Raw genomic sequence first — 26,721 nt, 5'->3', positions numbered from 1 at the left:
GAAATATAAGCCTCATATCACAAAACCCAATGTTTGCAAAAATATTTTTTTTAAAACAAACAAACAAAAACCCCAGCGTCTGTCAATCAGTAGTTGTGTTGGTAGCAGCTGTATGACAGCTAGTGATAAGGCTTGCTTTTGTATTTACAGCTATCATCAAATTGCACTCTTGCAAATGTATAACTTCATTGACTCTGCTTAAATATAAGATACACAACTCATCAAGAAACATGAAGTAAAACAGCTCAATGAAAGAGTACAGCTATGCAAAGTTGGTGACACGTTTTCAGATTACATGAGGCTATACAGAGGAATTTTTATGTTGGTGAACAGTGCTCAGATATAAAAGGCTTTTAGGTCCTACTGGGAAAGCATAAAAAGAAAAGAAGACCTCAAAATTAAAGAAATGGCAAGAGTCTTCCAAAAACATTTAAAAGTTGATTATATAGAAGACAGCGATCAATTTATTCTTCATTTCCACGTGGTGAAAGAAAAGAAGAAATCTACATTGTTTGAAACAAACAATATTTCAACTGTGCATCAGGAAGCAATTTTTAACACTGAAACAGCTTAGCTAGGTACCTTGGAAACTTTTTTATTGGAGGTTTCTAAGAACATGTTAGCAAAAACCTGCTTAAGATGATCTGTGCATACTGCCTGTATTTCAGGCTAGGAAAATGGTCTACATAATCTCTTGAAATCTGTCCCTCTACTTCTGTGTTTTGGTCAGTGTAGGGCTAATTTGAGTTAGGATTAAGAAACTTGTTTTTCTTGGTCAAAGACTATGAGGAGACGAGCAGTGGAGATGTTAGGCAGCCACTCAAGATAAAAGACTATGGCAAATTCCAAAGACATCAATCAGAACAGCCCAGATTATTAATTATTAGCAAATCAAGAATCCTTTTTTGATCTAATGTCTTTAGCTATGTAAGAAGCAGCCTTGAGCTCAGCATCTGGTACCTAAAGACCAAAATTTTGTTTAAATAGCATTATTAGTTGTTTCTAAAGAGAAAGGTTTATATAGTTCATTATGCTTTTTCCTTTGTTTTTTAAAGCTTCATTCAGCTTGGCAGTTAGATACCATACTCCTGTATGTGCTTGTCTTCAGCCACAGAAAGTGAATATGTTACAGCTTCAAACAGTGAACTTTGTTCAGGAAATGGCCTCTTTTTTTCCCTGAATAGAGGCTCTTGTAAACTGCTTAGAGACATTTTATATCAAACTAAATCCCATGGTCTTTGAAAGCTTTCTAAACAAAGAGAAAAGCAATTGCATTATACAGAAGATGAATAACCTAGTCAATTTAATTTGACTTTTCTTTTTTCTTCAGAAGGAAATAAGGAAATGCAGTGGATTTAATCAGATGATTTGGATGCACATCCTTTGAAGGGAGAAAATGGTGGAAAACAGGACAGAGAGAACATGCAAAAGCAAAGATTACACTGTCATATTGTTACCTTAAAACTTGCAGCTCTTCTTCAGAGTTCTGTACCTCATCTCTGAGTCGTCGCCAGCGAAGTAAAGCTTTCAATTCCTGCTGCCCTTTTACTTCATCATGTGACAGCTGTTTAGTGTACAAAGAACACAGATCACTTATTGCCGTTTCCCAACAGACAATAATAATTTTTGGAAAAAGAAATTTATTTTGTTTCCCTTTAATGTGCAGAAGATGAAGGAAACAGTATCAATATTCATGATAAAAATAAAAATAAAAAAAAAAAAAAAATAACAGTTGCTGCTGTAAGAGTTAATAGAAGCACTAAGGAAAACAGAAGCCTTGCCGTGTGCATCAAATCAATAGTTGGTTAAATATTTCTGCCTGAGGAGAGATGGGTATGTTGTTTTCCCTTTAGTGACTGGCAATAAGTGAACGAAATGCACAGTACAGATACCTGGCATATCGGTTTTGGTTGCATCTTTACTCTTCCCAGCCTTGAAAGCAAAGAGCTGCTTTGTGTCCTGACTTCACTCCTCTTTCCTACTACTTCTGACACACGCGTGAAAGCTCCCTGTTGCATTTTCCTCCATTTACATAATATCAACAGAGATGCATGCTTATGAAATAAATGCCAGGTTGTCAGCTTACAAATAACAACTAATTTATCCTTCTCTATTATATGAAAAGATGGGAGATGAGAGAAAGCAAAAGCAGCTGCTATTATCTTGTATTACACCAATATTTCAGTCACATGAAATTATTGTCAGGCACTATGGAATACACTTGTAATCCTACAATTGTACGATTCCATGGCTACAAAACGACTCATAAATTCTAAAAATGAAAAAAAAATACATTTTCTGACCTTATAAATTAACAAGAGCACTAATCACCCTCTTTTGTTGCTTAGTCCTTTCCAATCAGCTATATGGAAGGTGTCACTAGAATGAAATTGCTTTCAAGTGACTCACAAAAGCATAGATGCTCAATGTAAGGATGGAAATGAGTTTTAGGACCAGAAGGGAAAAGCGAAGTGTTTCAACAGCCTTCCTCTCTTTCTTGTTACAGAAACATGGTAAGTGATAAGGAATTCTCTTTTGTGCAGTGCTATAAATATGCCTGATACTTAATAAAATGGCGGTTCAGAAGAGCGTACGATGTGAGTTCCCAGTCCCACCTGTTCTTCCACAGATGGAGCTCTGCAGTGTTAAGGGGTATAATCAGGGCCTGACACAAGCACAGGAAAAAATGACTAACACGGGAAATGCTGCAAGTAGCAGAGGTACAACAAAAATAAGAATTGGATCAGAAAACTACTTACTAGCTGACATTCAATTTATGAGCCTTTCAATTTCAGGCAGACAATGATTTGTAAGCCTCTGACATGAGGGTAACTCTTGCTGGGCAGTATAAGAGGAAAAAAAGTGTATGTGCTGGTGCTCTATTTTGTCAGCTTCCATTTTATTTTTAGGTACGCTTCTTGGCTGTCCACTGGACAAAACCAGACCACTTTCATTAGGTACCTGGAATAGTACAATATTCAGCAAGACTCTGCTGATTATTCCAGTTTCAGGAACACAATACAACTGGAAAGAATGCAGAGCAACTGTTTGATAGCTGAATTGTAATAATTGAGTAGTACATTTGTGGGAAGGTAATCATTGACAAACAGATTTTTCCATTTTCATTTGCACTGACCTCTACCTCTGTAAAAATTACTGTTCATTGTGGATCAGGAAGGATTTTTTTTTTTTTAAATCAAGTTATCATGCAAATGCCAGTATTATTTTAAAAGACTTAGCTTCATAACACAGGAGGTTTAATTTATATAAGTCACAGCAAGGTATATAATTTTTATTTCCACATAATTCAATTGAGAAGTGATGTATCATCACCTTACCTGTTGTGCCCTAGCCCAAAATATATCTTCTAAAAAGGTGGCAAACCCTTCACTTATCCACTCTTCAGTCCAATCACGAGCACCAATGGCCAGTCCAAACCAGGCATGAGCAATTTCATGGCACAGACGTGTTCCACAGAGATGGCTCCCTCCCGGTAATACGCTCTGTGACAGGAAAATGATGTGTGGGCTGCACAAGAGGAATGAGTGACAAAATACATTATTGACCTGTTATAACATGCATTGCATAGTCATAATAATGTAGAGGCTTTATTAGCCTTTTCAGCCTGTTATTACTATATGCATGCTAGGTCATGACTGATAGTTTATAGCTCAGGCATTTTTAGGAATTAGGTTGTGCTTTATTGTTGGTTGGCAGAGAATCACACTAAAATTCTGCCAAGCAATTGTTTTGTATTCAACCGTCAAACAGCTATTACTCGTAACAAGTAACTTAAACCGAAGTTTTCTATTTTTCAAATTACAAGACTGATTTGTTTCAATATAAGCATTTATACATAAACCAGGATAATAAAAGACGAGCAGGTGTGAATATAGGCAGCAAGTATTTATCAGTTAAATGATCAAAGCTAGAAATAAATAAAGCGGAAACATTTTATAAAGAAAACAAATCACTATCCAAAAGCAATAAAAGACATGTATAGTAAAGCACATGTGCTTGTTAAAATTTAAGTTGAAAAGATACCATCTGATGATAAGAGTTGCTCATTTCTGCAAATGCAGAGGAAGAACAACATCCTTTACCACAAGCACAGAAGTGAGGAGACTCAATATTCACTAAGTATCTGCTTTCCACAACAGGGGAGAACAACCCAATCTGTACCTACTCTTGATTTGCACTGGTGTACTGCAAGAAGTTTGGGGAAAAAACTGTTAGGAATTATTGCTTTGCTATTGAAATTACTTACACTGAATTGCAAGTTACTGCAGTTCCCAACTCATGTTCTGCTGTAAGGCAATTTCTGCTATGCTTATAGACTTCACAGACATTAACATCTCAAAAGTTACATAATTTTTGAAATTAAGTACATCTAGGAAATAAAAGTAGCACAATTAAGCCCTCTAACACGCAAGATTAATGGGGCACTGTGCCATGGATGGCAGCAGCAAGAGCACAAACCAAGATCACCAGCTGCAGAGTAACCCTGCACTAACCCTCGGCATCCATAATCTGCATTTCAACTATTTTCTCAACTCCAGACAGTTAGAAAGGAAATAAAGCATAATGGTAATACCTTCAAGAACACAGGTCTTCAAAACTAAGTCTAGCCTTCCAAGCAGGGGAGGGGAGTGCATGGCCTTAAGACATTTCCAAAAGTCAAATATTATTCGCCAGCGTTCCAAAGAGCTTCCCCACCCACCCTACCCTTCCACTGAAAATGTTAAAACACCCACAGTTTTCTTGCAACCAGTTGAATGTCTGGAACTGAGATGATAACATATGATACACACATAGACAGAAAAACATACTCAATAACCATCTTCTTATAAGTAATAATAGTCATCCAGCAAAGCAATTTAATATATTTCAATCACCTGGCATTTTCAGAAACAATGTAAGAAATTAAAGCACTAATAGAGGAATCAAATCACAGAGAACAAAGCAAGAAGAAACAGCAGCTCTCCAAATCTTTGCCAAAAGCAATTCTGATTAAGAGAAGGGAGGGAAGGAGGGAGGGAAAGTGCAAGCACAGAAGCTGCAGAACATGATGAACCTTTTATTATAAAGCCCCTGATGAGAAGAATAACTGCAGCTTCAGGGGTATTACTTTGGTCAGTTGTAAGTAAATGACCCCTAACTGGCATGTGTACAGTGCTACAAAGAAAAACTGCAGAAATGGACCAAGTAAATAACATTCCAGACATACTGCTGGCACTGTTTCGGACATTTGGTTAAGCAAACCAGAAGTAATTTCGTGCCTTATAAACAAGCTCATAGAATGGTTTGCATTTAAGTCTACCATAGGTAAATACACAATAAAAGTAAAGATTGTATTTTCTGCTTTTTCCAATCACTTAAATAATAGAAATGTCAGATTTGGCCAATCTTCTCCTTTATGGAAGGATTACAAATAACTTCAGTGAGAAAAAATGTATACAAGTTAAATTTTGGCCAAAGAATAAGAATACAACTTTCTACAAGGCCAAAAATAAGATTGTGTGCTGCAGCAGAATTTCATTTTAGAGTCTGGGTACAGCCAGCAACTTCCTTTCCTGAAAACACCTTAAATAATTCCTTTTATTTTGTTTGCCCATAACAAGCAGCTGTATCTCCAATTCAGAGACATCAACACAGAGCAGTGCAAAGTTCCCATTTATCTTACAGGTAATTTTATCAAGGACTGAACATGTTTTTGTAATATGTTCTGTCTCTATTAGTTTCTGGAGAAGTTTGATTCTATGTATTATTTTAAAATACAGATTCTCTATTTCCAATGCATTCCAATTCCAGAAACTCTATTCCACCTCTACTTATACCAACCAAATCTACATTTTTTACACCACCTAGGATGTGCAATGAATAACATGTTATGTTCGTAAAACACTCAATAATTCAAGAAAGTGTCTATGTGAAAAATAAGATAATCAGAATGATGATTAAATTGCAAAAATAGCCAAAACCTTTTTTTTTCTTTTTCTTTTTTTTTTTTTACCAGAATAGGAATTTGGCCCTCCTACTGTCCATTTGATTTACTAGGACCAAATTATGAGGCTTGATATCCATTGCTTTCATTGGAATTGAAAAGGAAAGAAATCCATTCATGCACTAGGAATGGACAAAGGTGATTCACCTCAGCAATTACATCAAGACCTGATGCGGTATGTACAGCTTATAAATGCCTCTAGCTGATGTCTTTTCAAGTCTGGCCCAAGTTTCTAAAGCAGGCCAGAACAGGCTAGCTGGATGGGGTAAGGAAGATGGGAGGAAATCTCTCCCAGTTAACAAAAAAAAATAAAAGCCCCACCAGTCCTTCCCAGGAAGCTGGACAAGCTCCGAATGGCTCTTACAGAAAAAGAAGTTAATGACTTGTTTTCAACAAGTATACACTTGGTTACACTTTTAAAGCAAAAGTTTATTATTCTGACCAGAATCACACCCTCATAACTTAGATCTTCATATCATAAGACTGAAGGAAGGAGAAAGTTCCCTCTCCTGATAAACTGCAGCTCATGGAAATCTCAACACTGTAACTATGAATGCATATGAAGGAAAAACTGAGCCCCAATGGGAAAGAAATTTTTGGTATGGAAGGCCAAAGGGTCCTGATGTTCCAACCATCAAAATCCACCCATGTAATGTTCTTAATAAATGGTCTCTTTAACAAATAAAAGAGTTCCAATGAGTCCTAGAGCTCTGAAAAGTAATCTAATCAGTTGAGAGGCCAAATCTCTGAAAACCATTTTGCAAACCTTTTTCTCCAGACTCATGACTTAGATGCAGGTGCCGCTTTGCACACAGGCTGCAGCAGTATGCTATCTTTGGCTGCTCACACATAATCAGATGAGACACATAGCACAAACTCTAGCCAAATGTACGTGCAAGAACTTAAGTACACATTTAAGCTAGGAACACGAAGCTCATTTCTAACAGACTCGTTCCATTCCTTTTGAAGTAGAAGTCTTTCCCTCTTAACACACAGGGATTTGCAGATACATTTTTCTTTGTATTTATTGAAGTAACAGAGCCAAAACCATATTAGCTGGAAAACTATGCTTCTGGAGTCAAAAGTAGCACCCAAAATCACTATTACAGATGGAAGTTATATAATAAAAAAAAATATTTTTCATGTTTTGATACTACTCCACATATTGCATATCTTTTCCTATTTAGAAAAAGGTAGTCAGATAGTAAATCGGTTAGACAGTTACTGTACTTCTAGAAAATGCCTTCTTAAATATGTAGAGGGGAGCAGGGGAAATCTCTCTAAAAATCTTTTCAAAGGAACACATTAAAATTAAGATATACATTTCCAGATTACTGTAATTTGATAAAGTTAGACAATTAAATGACATCTCTTTACATAGAGTTTGTGCAATCTCTCATCAGTTGCCTTCAACCTACATTATTCCAGTGATACAAAGAAAAGTATTAGCATATTGCGTGCGGTATCTACATCAGACTTTTAATGTTAGCTTAATTTATCTTTGAGAACACTTGTGCCATTGGAATGCAGGCACAAGAACATGCAACATCCACTTACTTACCTCTATAGTCTCCAGCATTATGGTGTATGTTAAAGTCCAGTATGGAGAGAACTACAGATGCAACCAAAGTTTTTAATCTCCTGTGTTTTTAGTGTACTAGAAACAAATATACCTGCAGATGCAGTTGCAGAGACAAGGATCAGGTAGTTAGAATACTCTGAGGATTGTTCCAGAAATAACGGAAACTTTGTGAAGTTTTCCCTTCCTACCATCATAGTGGGAAACCAACAAGTGACTGGAAGTTACAGTTGAAAGTCATTCTAATGTTGACACGGGGAGGTGAATGATAGAATTAAATCTGGCCAGGGACATCAAGGACAAGAAGAAAAGCTTCTATAGGTCCGTCAGTGATAAAGAAAAACTAGGAAACATGTGGACCCTCTCTAGAAGGAAACAGGAGACCTGGTTACCCGGGATATGGAGAAAGCTGAGGTACTCAGCAACTTTTTTGCCTCAGCCTTCACCAGCAAGGGCTCTAGCCTCACCGCCCAGGTCACAGAAGGCAAAGGCAGGGACTGGGAGAATGAAGAACCGCCCACTGTGGGAGAAGATCAGGTTTGAGACCATCTAAGGAGCCTGAAGGTGCACAAGTCCATGGGACTGATGAGATGCATCTGTGGGTCCTGAGGGAACTGGCAGATGAAGTTGTTAAACCACTGTCCATCATATCTGAGAAGTGGTGGCAGTCCAGTGAAGTTCCCACTGACTGGAAAAGGGGAAACATAACCCCCATTTTAAAAAATCCCGTATTACACCAAATGAACAGCCTTGAAGTCAAAATCTGTATAAAAATACAATGTGTATTTATCCAGTATAACCACCTTCCAATGTCTTTGGATGTACAAGTCAACTATTTATTTGATTTGTCCAGACATTATTCACAGAGGAATTTATAAATTTTCTTCAGATACCAAAATAGCTCTGGAACTCTATGATGAACAAAAATAAACTAAACCACATTGAAAATATTGACAGGAGTTGACAATTGCCATTTTTATGTGCCAAGAGACATTACTTTGCTACTGCAAATGGACTTAACATACTGACCTGAACAAAAATGATGCAGGTTTGATGTGGTTAAAAACAAACAAACAAACAAACAAAACAAAGAATTTGATACATTCCCAAAGGAAAACTGTATCAATCCATCTCATTCCCAAAAATTCAATTCTCTTAACTTTATGTTCACAAATGAAAATATATGCTATATCCTTTCATGCTATATCATGTATAGATTTGCTGAAATTTCCTCAAAATTTGAATCACGACTTGCTCTGAACTTTTTACGTGAGTAAAAGGTCAAAGTATTAAAAAAAGAATCTCTAGTATTCGTAGATTTTTTTTAACAATAAAAATGAATAAAAGTCAAGAAATAAACCAAACTATTGAATTTTTTTCTTTTAAAATCAGATCAATGGGAACTAAAAACATACAGGGTGATACCATCTATTAAGTTCTTCTTTGAATACCATAGGACAGTCAATTCTAAAAGTGCTATTCATATTTCATATTTCTATCTTAAGAGACTTCAAGTATAAAATGTAGAGCTGTACCTGCTAAAACAAGATATTTATTTAGTTGCCCAATAAAATGCACATTTAGCGGACAGGAAATGTTTTGGACATTTTAATTTTTGCACCAGTCTTGCCAAAATGTGCCTTATTCTTTTTGAATTTTTTCTAAACCATGCTCTGTTCTGGAGTTATAGCTTTCTTCTGCAGCTCAGCTCCTCTGTCCTCCATCATCCAACCAAAATATACAATGTTGAAATTGTGGACTGAAACTATCACTTCCCACAGAATGGTTACAAGAATTTCTCTACATCCAACTCTTGAGAACAGGAACACACCACAAGATGAACAATCTGGTAATAACGCAACTAATTTCTTTAAACAATGCTGTCTTATCCTCTAACACACACAGAGCACACACGTTAACAGTGCTAACACAAAAACACTTTAATTGGGGTTTTACAAAAAAATTCACAAAACAACTTACCATGGCTGATATCCTGCTGCAGTCATATCATGGTAATAAATCCCACCCATTTCAAATATTCTCATTTGGCATGTAAACCAAGAAGGAAAGAAAGGACGTTGTATTTTACATGTGGACTTCAGTCTGATATCTGGGATCCAAGTATTGCCAGTGAGCTAACCCAACTTTGTAATAAGCTTATCAAGAACTAGAGGTGACAAGATCAACCAGCAGTCAACCCAAGTAAGAACTGTGGAGTTGAGGAGCTATTCATTGGTTGACCTCTGATGCCCCTAGGATGCCTAATAGGAGCTCTAGCTCACTTCATCTTACACACTCTGTGTCACAAAGAGGAACTTGCATGAACTTTTTTTGGAGCTCTACAGATTTTGTTTCCTAATGTCTTATGTAAGCCCAATAATATCTATTCATTTAGAAACATCTGTACTCGCAGGATTTCTGACAGAAAGCAAATTGCCTGCTGTTGTACAGAAAGAAAAGTAAATACAGAAAAACTACAGGGGTGGTGGTGGGGTAAAGAAGGAATTACAGATTCAAATCTTCAGCTCCCATTGAGATTTTTTATCCAGATTTGTTTGAAACCTCATGCTCCAAAAAACACGAAGTAATGTAATTCTCTTATAAAAATTAATTACTCAATAACTCCTACTAACAAATGGCTACAATACTGTCAAAAATCTTACAGTCAGCTTTCAAAGAGAAACAACTTGAGGACTAAAGCTTTTCATGTTGTATAACACAGAATGATTTTTTCATATTTAACTGATTTAGTGAGCTGATTTAGGAGTAAGTGCAAGTAAAGTGGCTTCATTAAATGCAAGCACCTGTTTCACTCCTTAAAAAAACCCTCTCTATATTTTACAGAGCTCAATTTTTAACCTTCACACTTCACATGTAACTGCTGCTCAAAAAGTACTGACACTGCTAACATTGAAAATAATTTGTGAATCAGTGACACCTATTTCCAGATCACTTACTAAGTGTTCATAGTACAAAATTGCATTGTTTCATGGCAGATGTTTCCAAACAAGTTTTACAAGCTACACAACTCAATCAGCTTATTTCTTTTTTCCTTAAAAACCAGTTAGATTGGAAGTCAATCTAGAGTACTTCAGTTAAAAAGCAAAGAAATCAGAATCAAGAAAATCAAAATATTTCTAGTTCAGATTGTTCCGTGAATAGTATTTTAGGATATGGAATTTTTCATAGAAGTATCTTTTTTTGTTTGCTGATGCAAACATCACAACAGTGATAAAACATCTCTACTCTTGCTGACACAGGTAGCATCACAAAAGAGGTTCAGAGGCTGAAGGGAAAAACTTGTTCATGTCTGAGGAGCCAGAGGAAATACCATGTTCCCACTAATTTCAGTAAGAACTTGATATGCACATGTAAATTCAATATTTGGGTTATATTCTGGATTTGCTAAATTCCAGATTTCATATGAAACTTTTACATTTCTCTGAGTGCTTCCAAATACTAGAAAATGGCCAAGTGAAGAAAAGAAAAACAAAAGTTCTGTGGAAAGTCTCTATTACGACTATGCATTTATACTCATTCTCTCTCATTTAAAACTGATTTATAAGACTAGGACCACAAAATTAACCTTAAGCATTTACTGAAATGAAAAAAAAGTGAACAGAAAATAGCAATGGATGGACATTGATCACTAATTAATTATTTTAATTGATCCTATTATTTTAACAAGAAGAGGGTAATGGAAACAGATACAGCTCTCGTTTTATAAATACAAAATGGTTTTGTGTGACATTTTTTTTTTAGGTTTGCTTTTCATACACAAAACGGAAGACTAAAAAAAAAAATCTCTTGTTTGATATTAGAAATGCACATAGCATTTGTTTCAGACCCTTTTTGAACTATTCTTTGTATTCTTGCTAAAATTATTAATATGATGAACATCTCTTAACAACACTCCTCAGTTCAGTCTAAATGATGGCATTTGTCACTGATGGATGATATTATTTGATCATGGATGGATTTCATTATTTGTAGCTTTCCATCATTGCTATTACTGGAAGACTTGGATTTCCTTTTACATCATGAAGTTTCTGGCAGATATTAACACAGCTGAGAGCCAAAGTGAATATAACCAACTATGATAAATAGTCAGACAGAAATAGCAAAATGTATTTGCTTCTCCATGTTCAGTGAAAATTCACTCAAGTTAAGGGCCTATACATTAGCGGTCTCAAAAGGTGACGTGGACAAGACAGAACAAAATAAAGAATGGGTCCTTTTTTCCTTCATTTAATATAGAAAAGAAAGCCTTTATCGACACATACCAGAACAAAACAACAACAACCAACAACAAAAAAGCCAAACCAACAAGAGAAAAAGGAAGAGAGATGGCTTGTTCTTCAGGATTTTCAGGTTTCTTGTGTCAATGTAAAGCTCATGGTATCACTGATCTAAAAGCAGCAAGGAACTTAAATCTGCTTGAAGGCAGAAGTGGTTCTTATTAAATGTCTACAAACTACAGTTAAGAGTAGCATCACAAATCAAACCAAACCTAAGCAATGTTCTTGGTTTTTAAGGATTTCTATCACAAATACTTCACCTGCAGACTGAGAAAACTCCACACACATCCCTGAATCACTCAGGAAATCCCCAACATTACTGGAGGAGAAAGTGCTACAAATCCCTGGTATTTCTAAGAAAAAGTAAACAAAAAGGTACAGATCAGAGTTTAAAAAAAAATAATCAGGAGTTCTGAAATCATAAAAGAGGGACAGATCCAATTCTTTTAAATTTTCAGTTCACATCTAATATAGTTTTGCTTCTTGTGCCAACTACAAAAGTGGGAGCAAACAAAGAGATTAAGATAATTATCCAATTTGCAATTTTTGCCCATACACAGTATCACCCACAATTCTTGCTTTTAAGAATTGGTACCTAGAAATCCATTTTCTGAAGCCTTTCATTTTACTTAAAAGAATGAGTGCAAATCGAACACTGTCAAGTCTATTCTCATTTTCAACATCCCTGCTAAAATGCATTATTTCTACTATGCCTTTATCCTCTGTATATACAAATGCTGTAACACTCTGCATACTCACCTTAAAAACCATTAAGGCAACGGAAATCTAACTAACTAGTCCTACTATCATCCATTACCTGTTTTTCTTATTTTTGTCATCTACAATCAGTATGTAAACTGATATAAAATGCATGCTTTCATTCTACTGAATGAGGATCCAATGCTTGTTGTTACATTGATTAACGAGATACATGTTGTTAGCAAAAAAAAAGAGACAACAACACAGAAGAATACGTAATGGCTTCAAAATTATTTTCTTAGTTTATTCTGTGCAGCAGCTATACAAGCCTTCTTTTTTGTATGTGTCAATCAATAAGATATCTGTTGTGCTTCTGCACAAAGAACAAAGATGCCTTTATCAATTCTCAAAAGTCTGTAGGACAAACCATTCATGCTGTCAAACCCCCTAAAACCCTTTCAGCAAATAATGAAATCCATCAGTGACAAATGTCAACATACTAATTTGTTAAATACAGAACAAAAGCAACATTCAGAAGAGGTGCCTCATTTCATGTTATATCAGCCCTTCAATTTGTAACAACTTTATGGCAGCCCACAGATCATGCAATATTAAAACAGAACAGCATTATAATTATTAAAACTAGAACAATCCACTCTCCTTACAATAAATGCTTAATAGTTCAACAAAACTGTAAATAAAATCTTTGGGGAACATCAAACTCTTTGCAATTCATTCATTTTCCTTCTTTTTGGAAGATTATTTCCAAGTAAAATATTACTCACAAACACAGATTCTCTTTCTCACACAGTCACGTTTATTGTGCTGGTGGAAAAATAAGATTAAATTACATCATATCCAGTGATAGAAGAGCTTCAGTATGTCTGAGAATTACTTTATCCATTATACAGGACATCCAGCTATTATCATTGAATCATATAGCAAAGGGACAGTTTAGCTCGAAGTAGCTACTGTGCTACTATTATTGAATCACATAGCAAGGGACAGTTTAACTGGAGGTAGCTAGCATAACTGAGAACTGTTAGTGTCTTATAATATTAAGTATCACCAACTAATGAACTTGTACTCTGTGGCATCTTCTATCAATTTACCTTTTCATACATCTCCAAATTTGTTTCAGTCCATCATAAGGACTAAATAAACATTTTTCCTGTTGTCTAGGACACTGCCAGAGAATACATTTACCTAATCTTTCCAAAGATGCCAAAAAGAAACAAACACCATTATATTCTAGAAACATCAATTACATCCACATTTCTTCTGGAGATTTCCAACAGTGGCCTAATAACTTGTGCTCTGTGAATTCATCAAATAAACCTTGAAAACAGAAAGGAAATCTTGTATTTGGCAAAATGCTAAGGTTAATACAGTTCATATTACTAAGTATTTTTCCAAGCCCAAAAGGAGAGAGTGAGGTGGTTTCCTGCCTGGCAAGACCACAGCAAATAAACTACCATGGGTCAAAAGATACGCATTTTGAGGTGGGTTTGTTTTGTGTTTGAGATTTTTTTTTTATATATCACCAAGGATTTAAAATTTTTTAAAAAAGTAGAAAAATTTTGATTGCTCCCCATGTACTCTCCCGACAACAGTTCTGCCAATACACTAAAACCTCTCTCTTTTTGTCAGACCATACAATCATACTTGCATGTGGATATTGACCTCTCACAGGAAGTGAACATATTCCGAAATTTCTATCAAGACCACACAGAATCAGATTTCCAGTTAAAGTCCAGTTAATGCTAGTTGCATAACAGGTCGTTCCTGTTGGATACTTCCTTGCAGACTCAGTTGGGTCTATATCTTGTCTAATGGTTAAATTTTATTTCTATATATCTGTAATGTTAGCATTGATCCAATTTATTTTTTTTAAACCTCAAATGGTATTTGGCATTCATATCAGTTTAGATTTATGAACCTGATGATCAAATTGTTGAGTAAATTGTATAATTTTTCAGAAAGTACAGATTGAAATTTCCAAATAGCTAACAGTTTTACAGTCAAATCTGGACACTGCTGTAAATCTTGTTAATCTCCACAGACAGTGTAACTGCATTTTTAGTTTTAGCAGAATTTAATGTCAAGTGGGAGAAGATTCCTTGAGACTTGCTTCAACTATCAGGCAGTGTGTCTGACGTACTGTACATACTTGCTTGACTGCAACTTAAACCTTAATATAGCAGTTTCATGTCAGATTTAGAGTAGGAAACACTTAAAAAGATAAATTTCATGACCGAGGTCATATTCTGGATTCAAACCTATCATAGTTTCCTCACCACCTGTTAGCAAAGCCACAGGTAGAAACAAGCAGCTGTTAGCCTCTCCATGGCTCGAGTCTAGAAGGGATGGCACAGCGTCTCCCAGTGTGTTTCTGCCGGGCTCAGTTCCAAGGTCTGGAGGGAAAAGCTCTTCAGTGACAGCAACACGCACCTCACCCCTGCCAATAGCTATCACTCTATAGCTATACCTCAAACGGGTTTAAATTTAGTTAACTGAGACCGCAAATATTACATTTATATTGACATACACAAATTAGATGTAGCTTTTTTTCTCATGAAGCACTGGAAATACCTCTATGACTGCAGTGCATTTATTATTTTTTTCTGGGAACTTAAAGAATTTGCATTTACACATATGCATTGTTGTATTAACTCAGATCAACTGGCCAAGCAAAAGCAGAAATTAAGCTTCAAGAGATAAATAACATATCTAAACTGGCACTACCAGACAGCACAGTAACACCGGGATCTGTTCAAAATCAGGGGCCTGTTTCTCAGATACTATAAGAAAAAGGTAAACAGCAGTAAGTAGAGACTGTTGTTTTATACTGGCCATAAAGAAGAATGGTTTGAATTTACAAGGATGTGCCCAGTGTGGTTTTTAAGAAAAAGAAATTGCTTAGTCCATAAATAAAATTTAGTGAATCCTACCTTCTCTGCCAATAGCTCTCTTTTGAGAAAACTCATAGAATCACTGAATGGTTTGGGTTGGAAGGGACCCCAAAGATCATCTAGTTCCAACCCCCCTGCCATGGGCAGGGACACCCTCCACTAGACCAGGTTGCCCAAAGCCCCATCCAACCTGGTCTTCAACACTTCCAGGGAGGGGGCATCCACAGCTTCTCTGGGCAACCTGTTCCAGTGCCTCACCACCCTCACAGTGAAGAATTTCTTTCTAACATCTAATCTAAATCTACCCTCCTTCAGCTTAAACCCATTACCCCTTGTCCTATCACTACACTCCCTGATGAACAGTCCCTCACCATCTTTCCTGTAGGCCCCTTCAGGTACTGGAAGGCTGCTATAAGGTCTCCCCGGAGCCTTCTCTTCTCCAGGCTGAACAACCCCAACTCTCTCAGCCTGTCCTCATAGGATCAGCCCTCTGATCAGCTTCGTGGCCCTCCTCTGGACTCACTCCAACAGCTCCATGTCTCTCCTGTACTGGGGACCCCAGAGCTGGATGCAGTACTCCAGGTGGGGTCTCACCAGAGTGGAGTAGAGGGGCAGGATCACCTCCCTCGACCTGCTGGTCACACTTCTTTTGATGCAGCCCAGGACACGGTTGGCTTTCTGGGCTGCAAGCGCACACTGCCGGCTCATGTTGAGCTTCTCATCAATCAATACCCCCAAGTCCTTCTCCTCAGGGCTGAAAAATTACATGTAGCTAAGGCTTTACATAGACTGTGGACCTACAGGACAGCTTAATTTTATCCTTTTCTTCTTTCTTGAAGTAAAGGTAGATTTTTTTTTAAATTAGTCATTTTTGTGCCACTAAATTAATATAGTATTGCAATTGCTCTGGAAATGAGAGTGAATAAAAGCACTTCTCTCTGCACTGTGTTTTAACACATCTCTACCCTATCAAACTATTGCAGAGGAAACGTGATAACCCAAATTTAACACTTGCATATAATGCATAGTATATATACCACGTAGTCTTAATATGTAATGTTTAGCTTTACAAATACATGACACAAAATTAAAATCAGAAAAGCAGCACTGGCCCTAAAGATCTTACCTTATTATCTACTGAAGGCAGTGGGGAAGATAAAAGTTTTCCCAAACTGCTCAAAATCATGTTCTAGAGTTACTTAGAAATAACTTTGTGTTCTCTCCACACTAACGACCTTGTCTCTGATGTGCTGCATTTTTGACTGGAGCACTGTACTGTATGTAAAATATAACTGCGCTTCAGCTAGCACTGAAAAGTGCACAAAATTTTATGTGTAAAGACAGAAAACTTTGAAATATTGTGAGATATGTATGTAATATATACAAGATAGTAGCAAAGCCATTTCAATTACTGACAAGCAAGTCTCCTTCCTCACTTCATCATGCTAAGGTCTAATTTAGGTCTCTGAAAAATTTGCTTGGTGACCAAGCCATATGCACCTTGCTTTTGGTGGTCTACAAGTTATCTCCAATAAGACTAACAAGACTATTCAGAATTACATCATAGCTTTAATTCAGTATCTGTAACTACCAAGCTGGTGATCATATGAAAAACATATTCATGACAGTGAACTTCCTGACATTTATTTGACAAAATAGCTCTGTATACAACAAATGAGAAAGAGTATTCCAGCAAATTCACTGTACTGTGGCTCTTTACAGTTCAAAACACTACCTTAAATCTCACCTTCAAACAACTTAAGCAGAAGATAACAATTTTCCAAGTAATCTCAAAGGTGCTTGAAATGCTAAAATTATGCTATAATTAAAGGGAAATGAACCTTTATAAATATCAATGCAGCATCATACTATGAATAAGACAGATTATCAAATGAATATGAACATTTCCTATGAGAAATGTTTCCAAAAAAATCTTTAAAATTAACTATACATGTTAATCCACTTTTGAGGAGAAGAATTACCATTTTTACTTTAAATATAGTGGAACAGACACAAGGGCTACATGATCGTTCTCAGGAATGAGAAGTCTGTTTTTCATTATTTCCCTCATACATCAATGAATAAACACAAGGATGAACAATAATTTGGAGATGACCAACGTATCAGAGGAATCTGCTCTGTATGCAACATAAAAACCTTAAAAATTTGGCAGTGGTAGAGAAAGTACAAAAGCTAGCAAATAATTTTTTCAGATGTTCGGTATAAAAGAATTATAATAACAATCCCTCATGTTATTTGCTTTATCAGTGCATTCCCTGCAAAAGTCTCAGAACAGGGATAAACTGAGACATTAATATCACTACTACCCAAATTCCCCCAACACACCCTATAATGTCCCTTCTCCTTTCAACACATTTTTCACTGTCATTTAATGAATGCTCTTAGGTATACCATTGAACATTTGCAAAACAAGCATATGGACATTCATGTCGTGACAGAACAGTATATCAAGTCAGTTCTATCCAAACAGTCTTCTCTACTTATTACATGTCAAGGAGGAAAACAACAAAAATTAGACCAGTTTCCTATACCTCATGAAAGAGAAATAATCTAATGCCAAAGAGACCTAACTCACACTGGTAAAAACCTAGGATAAGCAGATGATAACAATTACTTGAAAGGAAAGTCTGTTGGAATACCTGCTTTAACATTTGAGTATTAGCAATAACAATAGACAGCAGCCCTACATTTTTAAATCAAGCAACCTCTGCCATAAGTAGAAAGGGATCAAAACATCAAGAATCCACACCAATGTTTGAGGGATTTGCCAGATTTATTGTCACTGTGAAGATTAAAATCACCCACCATTAAGAATTGCATGTATGCATCCCATTCAGATGTCAAAAGTCTAAAAATTATGTGATCAAGAGAGTCATTCCCAGACAGATAATAAATAAAGGACAAGTTTAAAACAGAAAGGTTGAAAACATCTGAAGAATTACATATAAAGGAGCAGAACCTTGCTATCATTCCCATTGCAATCAACAGGCATAGGAGTATGCTAAAAGTAATCACAGGAATAGTAACAACTTTTCCCATGGCTTAAGATAATAAAGCTAAAGATAGCAAGATGAAATAAGGTCATTTGAAACTACCAAATTAACAGAAACGAGCCAGTTCGCTGACACTTTCTAAGAATTATAGTGTCAGCATGGGTCTCTTTATGTTCTCAAAGTGCTTTCAATACTAATGGGTAAATACTAAGCAATTTCCCTGAGTGTCAGAGTGAGGGGAAAGGGAATCCTTTTGTACCATGGTATTTTGGTGCATCACCAACACTTTTCTGCCTTTTTTTTAAAGCAGTAAAAACTGCTATATAAAAACAACAACAAAAAAGTTGCCATGTGTAACAAGTGTGTCAAGGGGCAGCACAGGACTGTCCAACCACATTTCACATTTATACTCAAACTGAATCTGCTAGAAAGCCTAGTATCGGCAAGCAGGATTAAAATCTTTTGCTTTTTACATCCCAACTCTATTACAAAAAGGCTAAAACATCTAACTATCCGGTCTTATCTAACTATGTGGTCCCGCCCTTTTTTACAGAATCATAGAATCACAGATTCGGAAGGGACCTCCAAGCTCATCTAGTTCCAACCCCCCTGCTGCGGGCAGGGACACCCTCCACTAGACCACATTGCCCAAAGCCCCATCCAGCCTGGTCTTCAACACTTCCAGGGATGGGGCATCCACAGCTTCTCTGGGCAACCTGTGCCAGTGCCTCACCACCCTCACAGTGAAGAATTTCTTTCTAACATCTAATCTAAATCGACCCTCCTTCAGCTTAAACCCATTACCCCTTGTCCTGTCACTACACTCCCTGATAAACAGTCCCTCTCCATCTTTCCTGTAGGCCCCTTCAGAAACTGGAAGGCCACAATTAGATCTCCCCGGAGCCGCCTTTTCTCCAGGCTGAACAACCCCAACTCTCTCAGCCTGTCCTCACAGCAGAGGTGCTCCAGCCCTCTGATCAGCTTCGTGGCCCTCCTCTGGACTCGCTCCAACAGCTCCATGTCTCTCCTGTACTGGGGCCCCCAGAGCTGGATGCAGTACTCCAGGTGGGGTCTCACAAGAGTGGAGTAGAGGGGCAGGATCACCTCCCTCGACCTGCTGGTCACACCTCTTTCGGTGCAGCCCAGGACACAGTTGGCTTTCTGGGCTGCAAGCGCACACTGCTGGCTCATGTTGAGCTTCTCATCAATCAACACCCTCAAGTCCTTCTCCTCAGGGCTGCTTCAATAAGAAGAGCCAGGTCTTCAAGCATATTATAGATCCCCTGTAATTCCTCCTTCAGCTATGTTACAAGCATCAGATGGGAGCCAGTACACGTGACCACAAATAGCTCTTTACCCTCACTTCACCCTTTACCAACTGCCTCCTTCAAGCTCTTAGTAACGTTGTCATTGCAGTTCAACTACAGTGCATTAACAAGCAGGAACTAATCCAAGACGTTGGTAAGCTCTGCAGGTGTCAGTGACTGTGTTTACAACTGCAAACACAAAGCTTTTAGGAGACAGATCAAAATATTAGATTTCCTTAAACCACACCTCAGGAAGAGGACAAGTTTCCTCTCCAATCAAGTTTCATTTGCCAATCAAAATCCTCTCAAGAAGATCAGGTGGTATTCTACTCCAAAACTAAACATACTATTTCAGTATATACACACGGGAGCAGACACAGAGTTGGATCACAAACTAGCAACATAATGTTTCTGGATAGCTATAATGCTCCCCCATATACATCTTGAATATATGATGCCCGCATCACTGAGTCATGTATGTATAAGAAATCTGGATTTAGGCATAAAATAGCCCTGTAAAGGAAAATTCCCAATCTATAATGCTGACTTATTCAGAACATGAAGAATATGTTTTTCTTCAAGGAATTCCATACTGTACTATTTTTAAGCTGAAACTTTCCAAAGGCATGTATCTTCCTTCCTATGTAAAGATCATGTAGTGATGTGCAGAAAAGTTGAATTAAGTTGCCACCTAAACAATGTAGCCCACTACTCATTGTCAAGAATCACTCAGCTTATCAACTCCCAAACTTTATCTGCTTTGTTTATTTGTTCCAAAGGATTTTCCTTAAATTAAAAAAAAACTCCAAACAATAAATATGTAAAGAAATAGTTCTCCAGTTAATGTAGACATCTGCAGGCAAGCCTTGAACACGTACATTGGACTGGTAAAATGGAAAAATGACAGCAGTCTTAGAATTGAAAAACAGGAAGAATTTAGATCATAAATAAGTTACTGTCCAGGCTCTCATTTTCCCGGCCACTGCAGTGCTGTAGCTTTATTTGATAATTTGACATAGTTAGCATGAAATTTAAGCTGGTCATACCACCAAAGCAGAAACAGCAGTACAAATGTGCTGTAAATGCAGGAAACATAAGCAAAGCTGCTAACAGACTGTTGCTCCCTAGAGGTACAGGGACTGGCTGCATCAGAGGTCCAATGCTTATGTTATTGTGCAGGGGCAAGATTCTTATCAGACACAAAACGGTTCATCAGTTGTGGGTTCCTGACAGTCATAAAGCATATCCTGCATACAAATCAGAAAAAAATAACTTCAAAGATAGCTAAAAACAGAAAAAAGTAAAGCAAGAAATGCGACACAGAAGGCAAACACTTGCAAGAATCACAGTATTTCTCTGCATTGACTGTTCTAAGCCCTTTCACAGATCCCCATATAGAGAAATGAAAGCAAGTTATGTTCATACTTAGTATCTATTTGAGAAAATGCTTGAAGCCAAGTTCAGTTCTTTAGATGTATGCATATGACTTGTTATTTCAATGGGAAACATACATATATCTCACACTAGAATTTTATTCTAATATTCACATGTATAAAACATTTCAACACATAAAGCTTTGGGCAAGTTTATAATTGAAGTTTTTTTAAAAAAAAAATTGACTGGCAATGACTGACAGCAGGCCTCAAATACCCACACAAGAAGACTATCCACATCCCAAACTAAAACATGAGGGCCTCAATTGAGCTCATTGACCAATAATTCTCACCACAAACTAGTTATTTGGTAAAAATGTGCCTCCTACAAGAAAAGCTGTTTCCAACAATGATTCTATAGAATTAGCAGAATCTAATAAATCAGTAGAAGACGAGACTTCTGGCAAGAAGACGAGCATTCTTTCTCAACAGCCGAATCAGATGAAGCACCACTATTTCTTTCTTTCTTCCTATCGGCACTACCTCTAGCTGAAACTCAGCCAACTCATCCTTATGTAAGCCTATGAATCAAACAATCAGTGGGAAAGCAGAGCCTGCACCATATGGGTATGACAGGGAGGTGGGTATCTTCAGCATACTGATGGCATGGAAGCACAGACCATCTCAAAGACTCCCTCACTAGCCCCACACGAACATTACACAAAGAAATTGCCAGATCTTCGCAAAACACATTACAAAACAGAGCCCAGGAATAATAAGCACACAACAACCTCATTCTGTGCAATCTCATAAAGGAATATGTGCAACTACTGCACAGAGCTTCATCAAAGGCTTCTGGAGCACACTGCTCTCTGCAATTAGTACCATGAAAAGAAAACCCCAAATCGTCTTTATTTGCAAGTTCCTTGTCCAATGAATGCTCCAGGTCACATTCAATTTAAACATCATGTGGTAGGAAATAATGAGGCACTGGCCTTTGCCAGAGCTGCTTCACTGTGACTTTGTACACAAAATAAGAGAGCAGATATTTTTAACTGAGTTGTGAACACTGACTATTTAACCAGAAAAAAACCAGCCTATTTGTAAAAGAGAATAGATGGCACTCTTAAATCCACTAGAAAGTTCTAATGAGCCTGTCAGTGTCAGATCCACATCCCCTATGTTAGCTTCTCCTAGCCATAAACGGCAACACATTCATCTCAGTTCACAGGTAGCAACTCTCTCAGCAAATCCACGACCAAGGAAAGGAAACTATCTTGAGACTCCTTGTCTCTCTATGGTATAACTGCAAAACTGTAACAGCAGCCTATATTAGCACAATTTTTTCTGTCTGAACACTGGCTAATTCTTCGTATGAATTATGCACTTGGGAAAAGGAAATTGGCTTTTAAAATGCTGCATATAGCACAACTTTCTATTTGTCTAATTACTGTGGAAAGTATAGGAGAGAATCATAAACCAAACAAAAAAAAAATTGTTTCCAGGAGCGCAATCTCTTCAGTAACACGAATGCATTTGTATACTATTCGTATTCACAGTTTCTGCAAACTCAGTTTATTTAAAAGTACTGCACAAAATAAGGGGGACTAGTTGTACGTAATTTGTAAATTTTTACAAACTTGTAATTTTCTTAAATTTACTTCAGAAGCTTAGAAGAGACAAAACTATGGACTAGAAGCCACAGAGTGCTTTCCCTAAGCAAAAGCCAGAACTGAGAGGCACTAAAGAATGGAAGACATGCATTGCCCTCCACACACTCAGTGTACAGCACAAACAAAAGCTAGGTGTGTACAAGGTACAGATTCTTTTGTCTAGATAAAGCCGTATCAGCTCAGATGCACATGTGCAAGTACACCCTGAAGTGGATCACTCACAGGAGGCACTCTATATAACCTATTTCTAACTTGAATGGTCTCCGACCTGAACCCTAAGAAGGCAGATACTACCATAACAAAAGCATGGATGGTACCACCTCCTTTCCTGTCTCTCATTTAGGAGCCCAAAGACAGCTAACTGTTCTTGTGCCAAAAGCATTAAGACCCACAGTTTTCATAACGTCTAGGAGATCCTAAGGTTATTTACAGATGACAGCAGCATAAATACCGTAGTCATCCAGAGCAAACACCTTAAGTAACTCCTGTTCTGTCAGACTAGCACTTAACTCAGGTGAAAAGCCTGGGGTGCTAGGAAGCAATTGCAACAGCAAAAATTGCTAATTTAATCCCATGACAGCAACTTGCACACATGATGAAAAATCTTGGTCCTACACCTGATACCAAAACCAAAGAACACAACTAAATTCTCTCATCCACACTCTTATCAACTCATTCAGAAATCTCTGTAGGTAAACATACCAGATTTAAATTTAGCCACTTTAGCCAATTAGTTGCTTCAGCTAGGTTACCAGTAATACAATTTCATACCTATCAACACAAGCATATAATTTGGACCACAATGGCCACATGTAGAAAAATATTTTTAAAATTATATCAAACCAAACAACAATGAAAAATCTCTTAGGGTTTTAACTTATTCCAAATGTCCAGCTACCAGAAGCACTGATACCTTTAGAAGAAGAAAGTGATCAACTGTTTTAGCCCCAACTGAAAAACACACTGCACACATAATGTACTATGAAATATATACATGAAATATTAGGGGTAACTATACTGATAGTACATGCAAAAAGATACACACAAGTAGACACACTGCATATTCCAAAACATAAAGTCATTTTCAATCAGCATGAAAAGGCATAAAACTGACTATTCTGTTAAAGGAGTAGCTGCTGCCTGAGCATTCACACACCATTCACAGTGTGGCACATACATTTATTCTTGGGCACGCTTTCTCCTTCTTCACGCTTGACCCTACATATCCCGCAGCAGAGTCTCAGGTGTCGGATTTTATAAAATAATTAATTTAACTGAAGGATGCAGCAGCAGGATCAGCCCGGGCTGGGTGCCTCCAAAGAGAGACCCAGAACAAAGAAATCCCTGGGGCGATTATACCCTTGGGTCCCACACACCCACCCCTCACACGCCATTCACGCGCTGCCCGCGCATCCTTTAGTCCAATGGTGATTGTTGGTCTGGGGTCCTCTAACATCTAATTGGATTCTTCTTCTGTGTCCAGGCAGGCAGGCAGGCTCTTATCTTGTTGATTTGCAGTTCAGCTGAAGGTTGGAGCCTCCTTATCTTCTGGTTTATGCTCTATGCACCTGCCCTTGCTAGCGGATCATGGAGAACTGAAAAGTTCCAAACTTGGGACAAACATGAGCAAAATATCAATGTGATACCAGAACATTTTCCCATACTAAAAGATTAGAGACCACACTGTACCAGCTGCTAGGAAAATTACTAAAAAAAATAAGTATTGCAGCCTAAAGGCTTCAGCAAATCTAGCTACTCATGCTAAGTAAAGCTAAGCAAATGGCACAAATCACACCATATTATAATCTTAAGTAATTTATTCTAATTAAAACTTATTTATTTATGCTACACAACTAATATCCCTCAACAATTCAAAAAATCACAGGGCAAAGGACCACATACACATGGAAAATAGAATACTAAAATGGTGAGACAGTGGCTAGCTATGATTTATAATACATCTCACATTTTCAGTCAAGTCAAGAACAGAAAAAGAAAAGATAAGTGTGATAACAGTTTATAAACAGGAAGGATTTATTCTTTTATCAATTTGGAATGGAAAAAAAATCTAATCAGAATGAAAAGGAACAAACTGGCAGACTAATAAAAACTTAATGTAATAACAGCCATTTTTAAATGTGATATTGTATCATTACCCTCACAACAAGATTACAGCACAATATTACATTCAGATCTCGATAATTTGTGCTTGACTACAGCTGGCTATGCAAAAGATACAGGTAGAGGGCAAGCTTTCTAGCACTTCTATCCATCAACTGAGACTAAGCTAATTCAAGGTTTGATTTTAGTTTATTTTTATCCAAAGAAAAGTTAAATTTATAAACTGATTGGGAATGATCACAGATTAATCTCATTTTTTTAAGTGGCAAGATCAACATCTTAAGAATGCCTTGCATTTTCAGACATACTATAGTAGATTAAAATATCTAAAACTATGAGTATATTTTTAGCCATTCCATCCATATCTCTCTATTTAGGTATTTCTCTGGCTCCTATAATCTTGGTATCTAAGCAATGATCCATATGTTGTGTAGTTAAAAACAAATGAGTATGCTCTCCAGATATGAAAGCATACCTCCTACTGACGTCAATAGGAACCCTGTGAAGAAAATCTTATGCCTGAATACAATCCAGAAATCTTTAAAAATAACATCACCAAGACTATGTAAATCTCAGGCAAATAGTTATCCTTCTCCCTCTTTGTGAGCATGTGATGCTCATTAGCATTCGTAAGATTTAGGCAGGTGTTTCAAAAAAGCTGGATATATTATATCAAATCAAAGTTTTTTAGGCCAGTTACGGTTATGAAATTTCCCAGCTGGCTATAGAGCAAGGGCAGTGATCTGAAGAGGGCTGAGCACTTTCTGAAAAACACCAAACTGTTGGCTCCCAACAGAAGCTGAGGGCAAGCAACAGAACAGTGGTCAGGCCTCAGCTGGACATTCAGGTAGTAATACTTTCAAAAACTACCAGATATATTACTCATTAAGTGAAGAATGAAAATGGTGGAGAACATTGACCTTTTTCATGGACTGAGAAGTTAGAGCAACTCTAAGAAAATCTGTGGGAGTAGAGATAATGATGACTAAATGTGAGTAGACAGAGAAGAGGCAGTGCACCATACGGATGTTCTGACCTCTACAGATGTCAGTAGTTCTGTTTACTATAATGCAGCTACAAGATTTTTGTGTCATCTTTAGTGTGTACAATGTCCATTTCACTTAAAATTAATCTATGTTAAAATTCATTCTGAGTAGCAGTAAATCACCTAGAAAAAAATGAGAAGTGGAACTCTCCTACTCCTACTCTGGCCTGAAGTTTTTAATGGTCTGCTATCTTGATAACATGAATTATGTGTGACATTAATTATAAGGAGAGAGAAAATGTAATGATGGAAGTTGGATATCTTCATTTGGATCACCTCACAGAACTGACAGCTCTGTTCTTTTCTGCTTTCAAGGTGGTTATTTTGGAAAGGTATTTCTATTTTGACACATTCAGAATTCTTGCCGAGCAGTAAGCTACACTGTTTAGAATATGGTTTTATATAGCGTTCCAATATCTGCTCATTTTAGGTCAAATTATTACAACAACCTACAAGTAAAAGCTCATAAACAAATGCAGCTGTCGCAAAATAAGAACAAACTCCCTTCTTTGCCTTCACAAATGATCATATTTAAGACAATGTAAGACTAAAGAGAAAGACACAAGCAAAAAACCAATTTGCTTTGAGATGGAGAAAAAAATTAATAATTCCTGCTTTACCTTCCTTAAACACTGCATTAATTAGCAATTTAGAATGCAAATATAATAAATTTATATAGCGTGTTTCAGTCTTGTT

General features: G+C 37.0%; 1 protein-coding gene across 12 annotated transcripts in view; it reads right to left on the bottom strand.

The window, feature by feature from the left end:
* Window positions 1-26,721, bottom strand: part of AOPEP (aminopeptidase O (putative)) — a 214,066-nt gene that overhangs the window by 118,406 nt on the left and 68,939 nt on the right. For all 12 annotated transcript variants that reach the window (XR_008574757.1, XR_008574756.1, XR_008574760.1 and 9 more), the window contains 2 exons: window positions 3,339-3,528; window positions 1,458-1,564 (listed from right to left, as the gene is read on the bottom strand). Coding sequence is in view for 6 of the 12 variants with exons in the window: in XM_054810922.1 (XP_054666897.1) it covers window positions 1,458-1,564; window positions 3,339-3,528 (297 nt within the window). In the remaining 6 variants the exon portion in view is untranslated. The remainder of the gene's footprint in view (window positions 1-1,457; window positions 1,565-3,338; window positions 3,529-26,721) is intronic.

Source organism: Grus americana, chromosome Z (assembly GCF_028858705.1).
Source record: "Grus americana isolate bGruAme1 chromosome Z, bGruAme1.mat, whole genome shotgun sequence".
In the NCBI taxonomy this organism is placed as follows: domain Eukaryota; kingdom Metazoa; phylum Chordata; class Aves; order Gruiformes; family Gruidae; genus Grus; species Grus americana.
This window is presented reverse-complemented; position numbering and strand designations above follow the sequence as displayed.